General features: G+C 38.1%; 1 protein-coding gene across 4 annotated transcripts in view; it reads left to right on the top strand.

Annotated features, from left to right (window-relative positions):
* enah (ENAH actin regulator) overlaps positions 1-15919 on the top strand; it is a 99068-nt gene that overhangs the window by 31246 nt on the left and 51903 nt on the right. Inside the window, exon 1 of one of the 4 annotated variants that reach the window (XM_039691757.2) lies at positions 3786-4109. The exons of 2 other annotated variants lie outside the window; for them this stretch is intronic. In XM_039691757.2, coding sequence (XP_039547691.2) covers positions 4021-4109 — 89 coding nt within the window. In that variant the 5' untranslated portion in view covers positions 3786-4020. Of the gene's footprint in view, positions 1-3785; positions 4110-15919 lie in introns of those variants that run through there. One more of the 4 variants, XM_039691765.2, reaches the window with a different exon arrangement.

Raw genomic sequence — 15919 nt, 5'->3', positions numbered from 1 at the left:
ATATATTGTATCCCTAAAGTGACGGCAGCCTAATATTCCTGCTACTGTCTGTGTTTTTAATGTTAATCAAGCAAAAGACTGACTGCAAAAATATCACTTCACAGAATAACTACTGTATAATAAGGGTTCATCTATATTTAATTTATACAGTGCAGACTATTCAGTGACAGTGTTTTTATTTATTTTTTTTACATTTGATTTACTTAATTCATTTTACATAATCACCTAATATGTATCTAACTACTGTTGTTAGATCTACCTGTAAAACCTGTTTATTTCATATGTATCTTTGTTCTATTGCTTGTAGTTTATGTTCTTAATTTGTTAGACTGTTTACTTAAATATAATATTAAATATAAAATATACATTTCTAAAACTATTAATGTAGTTTTTTTCCATTTGTATTGTTCTGGCATTTCATGTAAAAAGTCTGGTGAGTAAGATACATTTACTAGCCAATGGTGACTTGAGTTCAGTGCATCAGTGGAGGGTTCATTCGTTGCAGTGTTGCTATGTCTACTAATTATAAGCATTTTGGCCATGTTGTTTGGACTTGGTGCAGGTCACAATACTTTGGTATTATTGAAAATATAAATCATTTAGATTTATTTTAGTTTTATTCTGGGCCGATTTTTGATTACTGTTTATTTTTGTAAGATCTGGCAATCAAAGCTCATACCTCTAACCCTGTGATTTTCTTGCAATCACTCTGGATACACACCACATAGAAATTTTGTAAGTGCTGTGACACTACCTGAATTTTAGTTAATTTGGTTGTAGAATGCAGTTCTCACTGATTACCGAACTGTGTGTGGCCTGCGGACAAAACAGTAATTACGTACTAAAAGGTGAATTAACAACCAAATGTTGTTGTTGTTATTATTAAATGTTGCATTAGATTTATATTTTTGCTGTAGTGTTGAAATGATGATGATGAAAATTATAATACAATTCAATAATTCAATTATTATTATTATTATTATATTATTAGCATATTTGCTGTGGCAATTAGTTTGAAATTCCACTGGTTTTGACTACTAAAAGTTTGGTATCTTGACAGCCCTATTGAAAATCGTCAAAGTCATATTGATTGCTCTTGCTGTCAACCCGTCCCTGTCAGTGATTGTTGATTTGGGTGGGTCCTTGACCGGTGCTGCCCTCGTCAGCGCCCGAGTGATTAATTGCCAAGTTTACAGACTGGACGCTCGGAGCGTGACCGTGCATTATGATCAGGCGTCTGCGCGCTGAACCCCTCCCTCAAAAATGACAAGGCCCTTCTTTTGCACCTGACCTGTCACTCACACCCATCTGTTCCTGTGGAGACAAGCCAGACAATCGCAAACCACAGGATCTGTGCCATGCACCAAACCACATGATCCCAGAGTGCATCTGTCACATGTTTCCCTGTTTTACTGCTCAGAGATCATGCTTTCAAATAAGTAAATAATTGAATTGATTTGACTTTATTGCTTTCTTCGGCTCGGTGGCACTTTTGTATCATGTTAGAGAACAGGGTAGCGCACTGCAATTTTGTGTAGATTGATTGCTCATTTTTTGGCCTCCAGCAGTTGGAACAAAGCTGAACCAGTACCAGTGTGCTGGTCAATTCTGTTTTTGAAGGTGCAGTACCATGCAAAATGTTAAATTTAAAGGAATTATATTAAATGTTTTAAACAATAGTGCATATTATCGATGTATTGTCTTTCTCTAATGAGTGACTCAGGCCCAGACCCTATACAAGTATGTGAACACAAACGTTACCATATCAACACAAGCGTATCAGATCAGGGTTGTTAGCCTAGATTTCATAGCATTTTATAAGGTGCACTACTGTAATGGCAGGATGAAGCGTTGAGCAATCAAATCTATATTTCTGAAAGAGAAATTCACAATACCAATGATAAATGGGATTTGACCTACATTAAAACGATCGAATACGTGTTGCTAAAAACTCAAAGGTTTTTTGTGACGTATTAATTGACCCTTCGCTAAGCCACGCCCGAAAACCGCCACTGGCCAATCATGTCTTAGCAACCGTAAATATGTGCGGGAGGTCTGGCAAGCTTTCGAACGAGGGAACATGCTGAAGCATTGTGCGTATGGATTGTGCAAATCTGATACCGGTATACTAAAAGTTTGGATGGGGGAGAGGAATTGTTTTCCTTCCAGAAAATCTAAAAGCCAAGGGGAGAAATGATTGGTGCGATCTAGCATATGTGCGAGACCCATTCTGGTAAATGTCGACATGCTTAACAAAAACACCTATTGCTTGGAAATATTGACGGTTCTTTGGTCATAATGATAACGTAAAATAAGACGATTAAAGTCAGAGACGAGACAAAGGCTCACTGACATTAAAATATATTTCAGCATTTTGTTAATCAACGTCCTACTAACGTTACCCCTTAATAAGTAACTTAACCCAATCCGATCGCGGCTCTCCCGGTATTAGTGTTATTATTCCACAAGATTTATTGATAAGCTGTTTGATTTATAATTATTAAGATTATTTTCACATACCCTGCTGTGTATGAACACAGCTGTTCCTCAATTTGTGTTTTCCATTTGAACGGTCAGCGTATGAGGCGCTGCTGCTTGCGCTGGGACTATAACGTTAGGCTTTAACTTCAATTTTTAAGAAATTATTCTCTAATCGGTTGCATATAATGTCGTGAATATATCCCTCGAATGCATACTGTAGTCCCTTTTGTCTTGCTCTCTCAGATATTTCACTTGTTCGCCGAAAATTACTAATTATCTCATTGGGAATGTCTGACACCGGGTGCATCCACACTATAATAGATGGGCCAGCCGCGAAAGCTTGACAGGCGTAGCAACAGTAACTAGGGAGGGCGGGGCTTAGCGAAGAGTCAATTGTAGTAGTCACCAAAAAACAGCTCATCACTAAGCAACTTTTTATCTTTTGTCAAATCAACTTAGATAATGTGATAAAGTTTCTGTTGATTTAAACTAATATTCTTCATTTTATTAACTCATTTTTTTATTTCAACGAACTCAACATTTTAAGGCAATTAGATAAAGTTAAACCAACAATAATTTTACAGTGCTACTACTAATTTCATTAGACAGCATTTTTGATAATAAATTTGTATTCAATCAATCGTGAAATAATATTATGGATTTTATAGTGCCTTTAAATTAAAAGGTAGCTAGCTTTGTAGAGTATACATAACAAACATGTTGAATGCTTCGCCATCAGTGGTATGAATTTTTGTGATGATATCGTTGGTCATATCGCCCAGCCCTGGGCAGTTTTGAAGAAAATCTTTTATCAACTTTAAGTCAATATATCAACTTACCTGAATACTAACACATCTGGTTTAATGACACCAACATCTAATGGCAACTCTAGCGACCCCTTGGCCTTGAGTACTGGCAGGCCAACGTAAGCGCTTAACACTCACATTTACGGATATACTTAAACTATGTTTGAGACCTGGGAGGTCACTTAAGGCCAAAATGAAGTGTTTCCTTCTTTTTGATGGCAAAGCTACCTCTCAATCATTAAATATTTAGGCTAGCGTTTTGCATATCATGCGTTTGAAATGATGTTTACCTCATACTGCGCAGATCACTGCATGCACATGCTGCTTCAAAACAAAGCTTAGCCAGTAAATATAAATCACTATTGAAACCGAGCAGCACAGAATAAAGAGAGAGGAGGGTGGGGGTAGGAAAGACCAGAGCAAGGGAGAGAGAAAGGGAGAGAGGCAGGGCGGGAAAAAGCCTGCTCAGTTGAGCAGTATTAACACAGCGTAGCAATTTCATCTTCCCAAACGTGATCTCCTTTAACAACTGTGAGCACTCAAATGCCTGTTGCCAGGTTACCGTCCAGCACTGTGAAAAGCGGGATTGTGTACGCGAGCAGCATGGAGAAGCGCCGCTGACTTGCGCCCATCTCTAAATAATGAATCACCGATGCATTCTGAATAGAGGGAACGCGATGAATAGGCGTGTGTGATTGGGATCGAATCCGCAGCTTCGGAGCCGGGGGAAGCCATGCAGCTCCAGTCTGCTGCACAATGCAAGGTGTCCGGCTTCATACTGAATGAGAGATGCGCCCAGTCTCCGAAAATGGAAGTCCACCGGTATGTACACACACAGGCTTCATGGGTTTGTTTTCCTTTGCAACTGTTGCATCATTAATGTAGCTCAAAGACATTGTTGAAATGCATGTTTAGGCTCACGTCGGTTTACTTTCTACCTCAATTTTGCTCTCTGGGATTGTGGGTTTGATGAAGCAGTGCTCTATTGTAATATTGGTGGATGCGAGTTGCTTTAGGAAGTGTGGTGTAAAATGTTTTCTGTAAGATTACAGTTTCATTTGCACTAATAGCTCCCTGTGGAATGGATAGGAGATGCACAAATTGGCCTATAAAACCAGTGGCAGGCTACCAATATTTGTGCACTGCAAATTCATTCATCAAACATTCATGGCTAGTTTATCCCATCGCACAAATAGGGCCAAATCAAAGTTCATTTTTTGTCTTAATTTTACTGTCATGGGGGTCTCAACTAAGTGAAATTGTTTTCTCACTACTGATAAGTGCTTGAAATTCTTTTGAAGGAAAGGTGTTTCCCCATGTGGCCACAATGAATGGGGTGTTTTTATAAACCATGCTGCCATGACTAAGTATCACTTATGACGTTCTTAAGGGGAGCCTCTATGCATCCAAACGGTTTGGTGTGAGAAGTCGCTGTACATTCTTTGTGTGTGAATGGGCATCTCAGTGGAGGCAAAACAGGTCGCTGTCAGCACTCACCTGCTACTTTGTTAAAAAAGTAAATTGCATTGGTGTTTGCACAGTAAACACAGCATGAACCTGCTTTTCGGAGAGCCTCAGGTCATTCTGGAGGTGAGGTGTTGGTGGTAGCTTTTTCTGGAATGAGGCGTTTTTTTGCTGATGTTTATGTTTTATATACACTGCTGAGGAAAACCAGTAGGGCTGGTCCCGTTTTATGAGTTGGTGGGACTACTCTCATTCTTAAGATTTTTGTGTGTTTCTTTTGGGGTGAACACTATTGCTTTGTAAACATTTACTCCACTTCAAATGCAAAAAACACAACAACATGTATTTATATAGATTATATTTTTCACATACTTATATAAACTATTTAATATGATTATTACGTTTATTTATATAAATTCCAACATATATATACACACATTTCAGCTTTCCATGATCTTGTCAAAGGTCACATTAATTGATGTCAGCTTGAGGTCCAGTTGTAATTGGAAAGCTATTGTAAAAGTTCCTCATGATTAAAAAGAGGGTATCTCTTAGACTTCATAATGCCATCCGTCTGGCTTTACAACACAATCACGAACCTCTTAACTTTCCTACATGTCAAACTGTGTGGATTATACCCGACACACTGCTTAGATAGGGATGACAGATGGCAGCTGTCAAAGAGAAAATGTATTTAGGGTAGACGTATTTTGCTGATGTTTTTCAGTGACCAGTGAAACAAGGAAAAAATAAACGAAGGCATAAATTTGTTCTGCAATAGATATTGACATTGTTGTAAATTAACATAGTGTCAGCCATCTTTTTTTGGAAGCTAAGCTAGCAGGCTCTTGTTCTGTGTAGAAGTCTGAGTAGTAGGGGTTACCATCCTCTTTTTCCCGGACATGTCTGGCCGTTGATGTCCGGGATTCAGCTTTTGCTTTCAGTAGTCGCCATTCATTATTTACATCGGGGTTTCTCAAACTCGGCCCTGGAGGGGTCCAGGTAGGTGTGTTTGAACAGGTTTGGAGCTAAACTCTGCAGGACAGTGGCCCTCCAGGACAGAGTTTGAGAAACCCTGGTTTACATGCACAGCTTTTGTTTCAATCTAACTGAATTAATTCTGATTGGTAAATCTGAATGTAGTGTTTACGTGAATGCTAAACAAGTGATCGGTTGATGTGCGTTTTAACATTTCTAAGAAAATTCGCGCTTCTTTATGAGAGATAAAAGACCGGTGCGTCTCACAGGTGTTACTCATTGCTAATAACGCCACCGGCCTCGCGCGGTTCTCCCATGGCCCTCAGTCGTCCTGCTCGCCAGTCGCCACAGTAAACATGACTAGCGGTGTTCTCCACACGGCCCTCACTCATCCTGCTCGTCACTGTAAACATGATGAATGGCGACTGTAGAACGCAAAAGCCGAATCCTGGACATTTTGAGCGATCTCGAAACACATTTTCGGGCAGACTCGGAGACTCACTAGTAGCCTAGACTTTCTTTGTTGTTCAACTACTGCGATAATTACCACCCCTACACTCTTAGAAGAAATGGTTCTATTTAGAACCAGAAATGGTTCCATCCCCCGCTTCATATATGGAACTCCAAAATGGTTCTATGTAGAACCATTTTTTGGTAAAAGGTTCTATTGGCCAAGTATGGAACCCAAGGGTTCTATATAGAGCCCAGAGGAACCCTTTTTTAAGAGTGTATAGAACCTTTTAGGGGTTCCAAATACGTAGCGCTGATAGAACCTTTTCTTCTAAGAGTGTACACTCTTAGAAGAAATGGTTCTATTTAGAACCAGAAATGGTTCCATCTACAGCTTCATATATGGAACTCCAAAATGGTTCTATATAGAACCATTTTTTTTGGTAAAAGGTTCTATTGGCCAAGTATGGAACCTCAGGGTTCCATATAGAACCCAGAGGAACCCTTTTTTAAGAGTGTATAGAACCTTTTAGGGGTTCCAAATACGTAGCGCTGATAGAACCTTTTATGGTTCTATATAGAACCTTTTCTTCTAAGAGTGTACCCTACTATGATGTCCAGACAAGTCTCAGTTGATTCACTAAAGTTAATGCTACGTTTGTCTGTATTTAATATTTGGCACATTTTTTGTTTCTGATGGTGCTGACCTTCTTTTTCTCTTCCAGATTTTGTGTTCTGTGTTCGTACTCAAAAATGAGTGAATTAAAACTATATTAGCACTCTGCTCTCATTTATTTCTGCCCTTTTTAAGTGTGTTCTTGTCCCCTTGCCAGTGGCTTAAAAGCAAACTCCTCTCACAAATAACTGCCCATGCAGAGAATGTCACCAGGGCTGTTTATACAGTGATGATGTCTCCCATTGTCCTGCAAAGCATGGCATGAATGAATCCGCACCGGCATCGACCGAAACGGGTGTTCTGCGTGACTCATGGTTTGTGAGTGGAGTGTATTTTTAAGCCAGTTTTTGCAGTTTCTGTGGAGGAGGTGAGGTGTTGGCATCTCAGGGACTCTCCATCTCGACCGTGGAAGGAAGCAGTCACTGTCATTAGCTGCAAAGGATCATAGTAAGGATGAACAATGAACTCCAGGCTGAGAGTATTAACGTTTTTTTTTATATTTACATATAACTCAAGATAGATTTGGGGATAGACCAGTTTACTGTCTATTTAGCGCTGATCATTCAATCAAGGCTTGTGCTAAAGAGGAAAACAAAAGGCAAGTGAAAAGCCTGAATGGCTCTGTACCCCCCCCCCCCCCCCCCCCTTCATAAAGATTTATTTTTCACAGTAATATGTAGGAGCTACACATAAAACCCACCCACGTACACAGTGTTGCTAAGGTGATGGCTTTAATTCCTCAGTCTATAAAAAGACCAAAAGAGAGCAAAAACACCAACGAGGGATTGTGACTTTATGAGGATGTCTCTCTCGACACCAGTGTGTGATCACTACGGAGTCTGAAATCTTTTGAATTGGAATGAAGATTGTGTCATGGATAGTATCCTCCTCAAAATGGAGGAAATTAAATGCAGGAAAACAGATACAAGTGCTGAATTTGTTGACATGCTGCTTCGTATAGTGAGTTCGACATCCTCCTCTTCCAAACTCCTCTTATACAGTCGCATAGGACGAGCAAAATTCATATTTCCTCACCTAGCCTGAGCACCTCTCAAAAGTGTTGGCTCACGCTTGTATTTATTTGAATGGGGTTCACTTGTAGACTAAAATTGTTATTTAAAGTAAAAAGGAGATTTCTCAAACGACTCGTTTTCAGTCTCAGTCTCTGATTCAGTCTCTCTAAGCCCCTTCCGCCGTTCTGAGAACTAGTCTTAACTTAACTCAACAGCGTGTGTCTGAAATGTCCATTACCAAATCTGAATGTCAGTTCCAGAGGCTTCCTGAATCCTCAACGATTGTACACACTGTAACGATGGCCTTGATTTTACCATATCAATTTGAGCTCGAGTCCGATGATGAAACATTTCAACCTGAACCTCCTTTAATTGACACAAAATGTAGGTAATACTGGGCCCACAGATGGTTGGCAGAACTATTTCAGTAAGACCGTAATAAGGTGAGATAGGCGGTTAGCCGGAGACCTACATCTGCACTGGGTCTACAAAACAAAACTATGTATTTTGAACACTCGGGAGAAAATATTTACATGAATAATTAATCGTACTGAGTATAATTCAGAGGAGCAAGTTGGTACAGATAAAGTGGGGTACTGTCCCATCTTTTAATGGATCGTTTTGCGAATCCCGCGTTGACCTAGCCAAGAAGCAATCGACAGTAAAATGACCAAAACAAGAAAAAAGGTTATACTGCATTAGTATCGCTGTGGTCATTTTAACTACTGACTTAAAACTGGAAGTGTATACAAAGAGGATTTGCGTTGGCAGTGCAGAAAACAGCAGGTCAAAGTAGACAAAGTTTGTGGGCAGCCGATGAAAACCATTGACTGGCAATGGCATAATGCAAATTTGTTGCGTATGAATGTTACGCAAAGTGAGACTGGAATTACTGATTATGACTAGTTTCGGCAGGTCAGAATCGATTCTTTCTTTTGGGAGAAAATAACTTTATTTGTTGTGCACTTTGGGCTTTAAAACTTTAAAACAGCTGTACTACACACTGCATGAAAGGAAATATCTGAAAAAGCATAAGGGCACTTTAATCAATTGTTTCAAACCTGTAAGGCATTTTTTGTTAACACAATCTTTAATATTTTTAACACAAAAGGACATTTAAAAAAAAAAAAAAATATTCATAGTTTTTCCATACCGTGCCAGTTCTTAGTGGAACGTCACTGAGGACTGCTAAAAATTCAGCTTTCCCATCAAAGGAATATCATTTTGTATGTATTGTATGTGTTATTTTTATATTATATATGTATGTATTTCAGTTCTATCATGATCTTATTTTGCAGACGGTGATCAGGGTTTCAGTTATTTGTCACTGTATGCCGATCTCACCTTGTGGCTGTGAGACAGTATGAATCTCACAGTGGGAGTTGGAGCCTATTTCCAGCTCCCTGCTACGCCTACACCATGCCGTGGACCCTCGAGCTCCCTGTGAGCAGTCAGCTCTCAGCCTGAGCCATCTCTGTTACAGGAGTATGGTTTAAAATAGCTCCTGTCTGCTCTTTCTCACGCACCTGTGGCTAGTTAAGTAGGTAAAACGCAGCAGAAGTGTTATTTTAGGAGTCCATGGCCCTCTTAGGGATTTGTAGAATCGTTTAAATGAGATATTCATGTTGCCATTGATTATTTGGTCCATTTTGCTATTAAACTTGAAGTGTAATTTTTTTGTTCTCGTGTTAAAGTGCTTTCTCGTATCCCAGCTTTAATATACTGAGATAAGTTAAACATGCTTAAATGCAAGTTAATATCCTTAAACATGATTATACTGTATTTGCTCAACCAAAGGCATGAGTTTGGAGTGGGACTACCTGTTTAACTGACCAATGCAGATTTTAGAGGGTACATTTCCTAGCCCTTCAATCTGGAAGATTTACCGCATGATTTCTGTGTTTCGCTGTGTCCTTGAAGATCTCTCTATTCTAGAGCCCGACGATAAAGGATTTTGAAGGCCGATACGATACAAATATTTTGGGGTTCCGATATATCGGCCGATATATATATATATTTTTTTTTCCAGAAACGCGCAACAAAACATTAACAGATTTCCCTAACATTAGTTATTTGTAGTTATTTATGAGTTTTAATTACAATAATATGATAATGCATTTTAGAAAGAAACTTGTTTATTTTATTGTTAGAACAGACTGATGGTAGTGGCATTAGCTAGCTTTGTGGTTAGCTAGCTAGTCTATGATGAGCCATAATTTAGCAATGGATAACGTCATACTGCAAATTGTAAAACATACATTTTCAATATAACAGGCCAAGGAGAGATGGTATGTCTCATTGCTATAACTGTCACATGCTATTAAAGAAATACTTCAGTTAAAAGGACAGTCAGTCAACTACACTATAACAACGTAACGTTACTATTACTAGCTAATTCCGCTTCACTCTTGGCTTATTTAACAGCAGCAAATCTGGACATGATAGTCACAAATTTTCTCATGCTTATTTGAGTTAAGAGAACTGATGGGGATGTTCTTTTAATTGTTATTCAAACAATGTATGTATCGTGACCAACTCAACGAGTGTTGCCAACAGGGACGGTGTAGAGTGCCCACTGGTGGACAAACTATACAACTCCAACACTCATGACATGGTTCATGTTTTTCGTCCGTTTTTATTTTATTTTTGAAATATTCATTTATCGGCAATTATAACTGCCGATACCGATAGTTTGGAAAATGCCTAATTTCGGCCGATAATATCGGTCTGCCGATATATCGGTCTGGCTCTACTCTATTCCTTCATTGTGTGAAACACATTGTGGTTTTGCATTACGTTTTTGGAGTTGTGGAGCCATCACACAAGAACAGGGTGATAATGTGATATCACGGTGGTAACCTTGACTGAGACTTTGTCTAACTGTTTGTCTGTATTTCATTCTTTTTTTGATATTCTTTGTGAGAGATTTCAACAATACCTCAGAAATCCCTGAGGAGAGCAGGATTGCTCTGTAAATATATGGACCTGAGGTCAGTGGTTTCACTTGACTCGTGAGGCGGTTTGAATCCTTTTGCTTGCTAGAGTCTCAGAGGATTTGTGATGTGGCTTAGAGATGGCATGAGTTATAGTGTTAGACAATTCGCGCTGTGTAAACAAACTAAGTGTTAAAGTGTGAACGTGTCTGAGTTGGCCTTCGTGACATGCATGATTCATATCAAACCTTCAGGGCTATTCATCATACATTGAAACATATCTAGATCTATATTTAATTCTCATGTAGTGTTTTGTGACTTGTGAATTATAGAACATGAATGCATGATTTGAAATTCCTAAATGGACGTTTTATTTTATTTATTTATTTTTTTACATAAAAATAAAAGCGGTGACACTATCATTTCAACCTTTGTCGCCAGATACATTTTTAATGTTTAATGTCATGTTTTATGAAATTAAAAGAACAAATATTATATTATTTAGACAGATTATACAATATTTACCTGAGATGCATTTTTAATGTTTTCAAAAATTGCTTCTGTAAACTTTCAGTGATGATGCAAGCATATTGTTGAGTCAGAGCTGATTCATTGATTAAGGTTATAGTAAAACTAGTCTGATAGAATTACGGCTGAATAAAAAGCACATTAACATAAGTGATTTTAACAATGTTCCCTTTTTTTGTTTGGTGTTGTCGGCTTGCAGATTCCGCTTGTTTATTGGTTCAATGCCATTCTCACACATGCTGCGACAAGCATCCCTTCATCTTAACTTGTGTAGTTTATTTGTGAATGAGTGTGTTACACAGACAGGGACAATGGAGCTGTCATTGAGGACATTACTTTGAGCCGTGTTGAAGGTTGATGATTATTTCTCCTGATGTTGTGGGCGCTGGGTTGCATAATCAGATCTTGGTTTACCATGCTCTTCCCCAGAGCATTTTGCAGGCAGTGCTTGCTCTCGCGTCACTGCAGCCTCAGCACAAAGCCCTCTGATGTCGTATTTTTTAGCCGTTGAGACGTCAAGGCGATGAAGGAATGAAAATGTTGCTTTGGATGTTTTGTTGTTTGTGCATATAATAGGGTTTTTGATAACACATTTTTCATAGTGCTTCTTTACAGCCAAATTAATTCCTTTAAGCTTTAAACAAACAGTTTTTCATTTCGTCTTTGATCCATATGTCAAACACTTGACATGCAACAGAGATTCAGAGAATTATTTGCCAATTCACATTAATATAATTATTGTTCACTTGAAGAAAGACAAATCATATAATGTTCAGCTTTATATTATACTTGAAACCCTGCATACTCACACACTACTAGTTTAACTTATTTATATTAAACTGCTTTTTTATTTGCATTCAATTCCAGGCTCCAGCACAGCGAAGCTTGTTATTTTGACAATTCCCTAAATGGTTTATTAATCCTATGATAGATAAAAAAAAAAATGTGAGGATATAATTCCATAGCTGTCATAATTTTGGCCGTGTGCTTTATTCCATCATGTTGTTTTCCTTTCATTACAGAACCTTGTGTGCTTTCCTCTGTCTGTCCTTGGGATGTATTTGCACCTCAAATGAGATTGAATGGAAACATTATCTGTTTAAATGTTTTTTTTTTTTTTTTGCCAATTCAGAAAAAAAAAACGAATTGAACATTAATGGTGGATTGACACTGTTCTTTGTGTCGTCGTACTGTATGTTTTGAAATCCGCTGTTCTCCAGGCCTGCTGAAGTGTCAGATTGAATTTAGGCTCCATTTACACCTGTATTAAGATTGCGATAGACGAGGGAGACGAGACACAAACACATTTACAGCTCGTGTCCATGGCCTGATTTCTTTTAGGGGAGGATTTTTTCAGATCTTTCAACCTAATGGACTAAATAAGCTTGCGCAATTTATTATGACATAATTTGCAGCAGTTTTAGTTTCTGCTTTGATAGCTGCAAGACCACGCCGAAATTGGCGAGTTTGTGTTAGAAATCAGGAATGGTGAAGAGTACATTGTGCTTGGTACGTTTTTACATCTTCAAACCAAACTTGGGTCTCCAGCCAAAGTTTAAATCCCAACAGGCTAGCGTTCCTCCTATAATGTTTATGCATTATATATCATTAGGCGGAGAGTAGGCGGTCTTTAATGGCTGTTCGAACATGTGAGCGTTTCCACTACAAAAGCGTTTCCAACTACCTCTGGAAGTGGTCGAATGTGAACAAAATGTTTTAGACCCTGTTTTACAACCTCCACTTGTGGTCCACTTGACAAACGCATCTTAATACCAGGTGTAAATAGGACCATATGGCTCTTTTCCACTGCATGGTACGACTCGGCTCGACACGGCACGGCTTAGTTTGCTTTAGCTCGGTTGCTTTTCCACTGCAGTTAGTACCGCTTTAAAGTGGGTGGGATTTGGTTAATCGATAACAGCGGTGGCTGTTTCTGGCTATTTAAATCTAGCTGGTTTGGTTTCTTGTGTCTGTCTATTGGTCGCAAATACAATGACGCTGATACTGACGATTCTGTCTGACCAATCAGTGATCTGCCAGTTCGACCAGTTATCATTTAAAGCTAACCGAAGCGAGCCGTACTGTACCATGCATTGGAGAAGCGCCATTACAGTAGCAAAATTTGGGTGAAACGATCATTCCCAGGTATCATAAGATCAGCAAATTTCAGCCTGTGTCCTGTTTAGTCCTTGTATCTGTTGTCCTGACCCTCATTGATGCTCTTGAGGTCTATGATCTGAATCTGAGTGGAGTTTTGCTTATTACATATAAAATGTAGAAATAATAAAAAAAAAATGTCTATGGTTAAAAAATAGGTAATTTATCACAATTGAAAATTATCACAAAAGTGGCCGATACAGCACAAGCACTATATTCTAAGACTTCAACCAAAACCAAACATGTTTTATATGATCTCAGTAATAAAATAAAATTTGAAATTTTCAGAGTAATTCATTTGTTTCTATGCTCCAGGATGTGAATGCTTTCTAGGCGTAAAAAAAAAAATTGTTTGTTTCCGGTTTCCGACCGACCCTGTCAATTTATGTGCGACCCAAAATTATTTTATGAGCTTGGGGAAGAAATAATACAAATTAAATAAATACACAAATAAAAAACTCTGAGGCGAACTATTAATTTACGTTTTTGTACAGCTCTGTCTTTTTATAGCACGCGATGTAAGATGCATCTTGTCCTCCAGCAATCTATTAACAACGAGGCAGATATCGTTCGTCAAACTGAACTATAATACATATTATACAAGTCTTTTTTTGTAATTTGGGATATTTTTATTCATATTCGCACACATACAAATACATGCATTCATAGGCATGCACACACCACATACTAATACCTCCATCCGCCTAGTTTAATTAAAAAATCATCCTATCATGATCCAATCATGATCCCAATCCCATCTTCTGCTGTCTAGCACTTCTTTCGTCATGTATTTGTTCGTTTCTTTCATTATTTTATGCAATCCAAAACACTCTAACCTGCCGCGGTTCGTATCTCCAGAGCCCGTCTAACTTGTCCGCTTTTCCGGGACAAATGGATTTTTGAAGGACAAGTAAAAGATAATTTTACTCGCCCCAACGGACAAGTAGCCTGATTAGAACATCAATAACAAACAAAAAAATAACTAGGGAATCACTAAACCGAGAGAATGATTCTGATTTTATTACATTTATTGCAAGTTGCGATCGATTGTGGATAATAAATGTAGCAGGCAGCAGCTACTGTATTACTGATGGTAAGGTTGCGCTGTTGACGCTCGCGCAGAGAAATCTACATGAGCGGAGCACACACACACAGTTAACAACATACTCTGAGTCTGCCTATAAAAAAATCTAAATGTGGAGTTTTTATATTTTAACATAGGTTAAGCACTAAGCAGCCTCAATTATTTTTCCTGAATACCATCACGATTGAAAAAGTGACATTGATTTCCTACAACAGTTCAATAAACAGTTAAGATTAAGTCACTTACTGTTTATAAGCAATACTGGGTGTTTTTGTTCCATTTCAGCAGCGAAAATAGTTCCAAAGAAAAGTCACAGCAGAACCACGACGCATCTCACAGGAACTCATCCTGTTTTTACTGAATGATTCAGCATTTTGAACGAATCGGTTGAGTCAAGGATTCAATGACCCATTCATAAACATCAACATCCGTCTCATTCGTGAATGAATCAACCGTTTGAACGAATCATTTGAATTAATGAATCAATAACTCACTCATTTATACGGCCGCCTGCCGCCACCTATTGGCAGTTTAGTCTTGTGTTTATAAGTAGCCTAGTATAATTCTTTCCAATATTTCTTATTTGCACATTTAAATCAATTTCATAACATTATTTTATGAAATTGTAATTTTTCAGTGTAAATGATTTAATTTCATCAGCCCTACCTAGGGTAACAGTATGCTTCATCTTTCATTTTAAATTCCTAAATTTGATCAATAAATTCAATTATTTAGAATAATAAGACACTATAAGGCATTTAATAATATTGGTGGAGGGGATGCCCTTTAAGGTGCAGATATTACAATTTGCCTTTTTAAATATCAAAGCTGATTGAACACTGATGACAATATTGCTTCAGAATAAAAAATAAATACATTTTAAAAATCCGGACAAGCAACTTTTTTACTCGGACAAGTGATTGACAGATTTACTTACTTGTCCGGAGGACAAGCATGTGAAAAGGCTTAAGGGGATAGTTCACTTTGAAATTAATTTTTGATATGTTTTAGCTTAAGGGCATCCAAGATGTAGGTGTCTTTGTTTCCACAGTAGTTTCAATTTTGATATTTTTAGGTTTGACTATCCCTTTAATGTCGAGCCCTGAATAATTTCCTACCCATCCCTTGCTGCCACTGAAAAAAAAAAAAAAAAAAAAAAAAATTCCCTACCGACCCATGACCTCAACTGACAACCAACCGGAACCAAACTTTTTTTTTTTTTAGGCCCTATTAGTCTTAGTTTTTTGTTGAAAGATTTATTTTTATTTTTATGTGTGTCATGGCTCCCTCCCATTGACCTGTTCTCCTGTAATAAGCATTTGCTCCCTGACTGTCTGCCATCAATTACA

The sequence above is a fragment of the Pimephales promelas genome, chromosome 13, assembly GCF_988280905.1.
Source record: "Pimephales promelas chromosome 13, fPimPro1.hap1.1, whole genome shotgun sequence".
Taxonomy (NCBI): Eukaryota; Metazoa; Chordata; class Actinopteri; order Cypriniformes; family Leuciscidae; genus Pimephales; species Pimephales promelas.
This window is presented reverse-complemented; position numbering and strand designations above follow the sequence as displayed.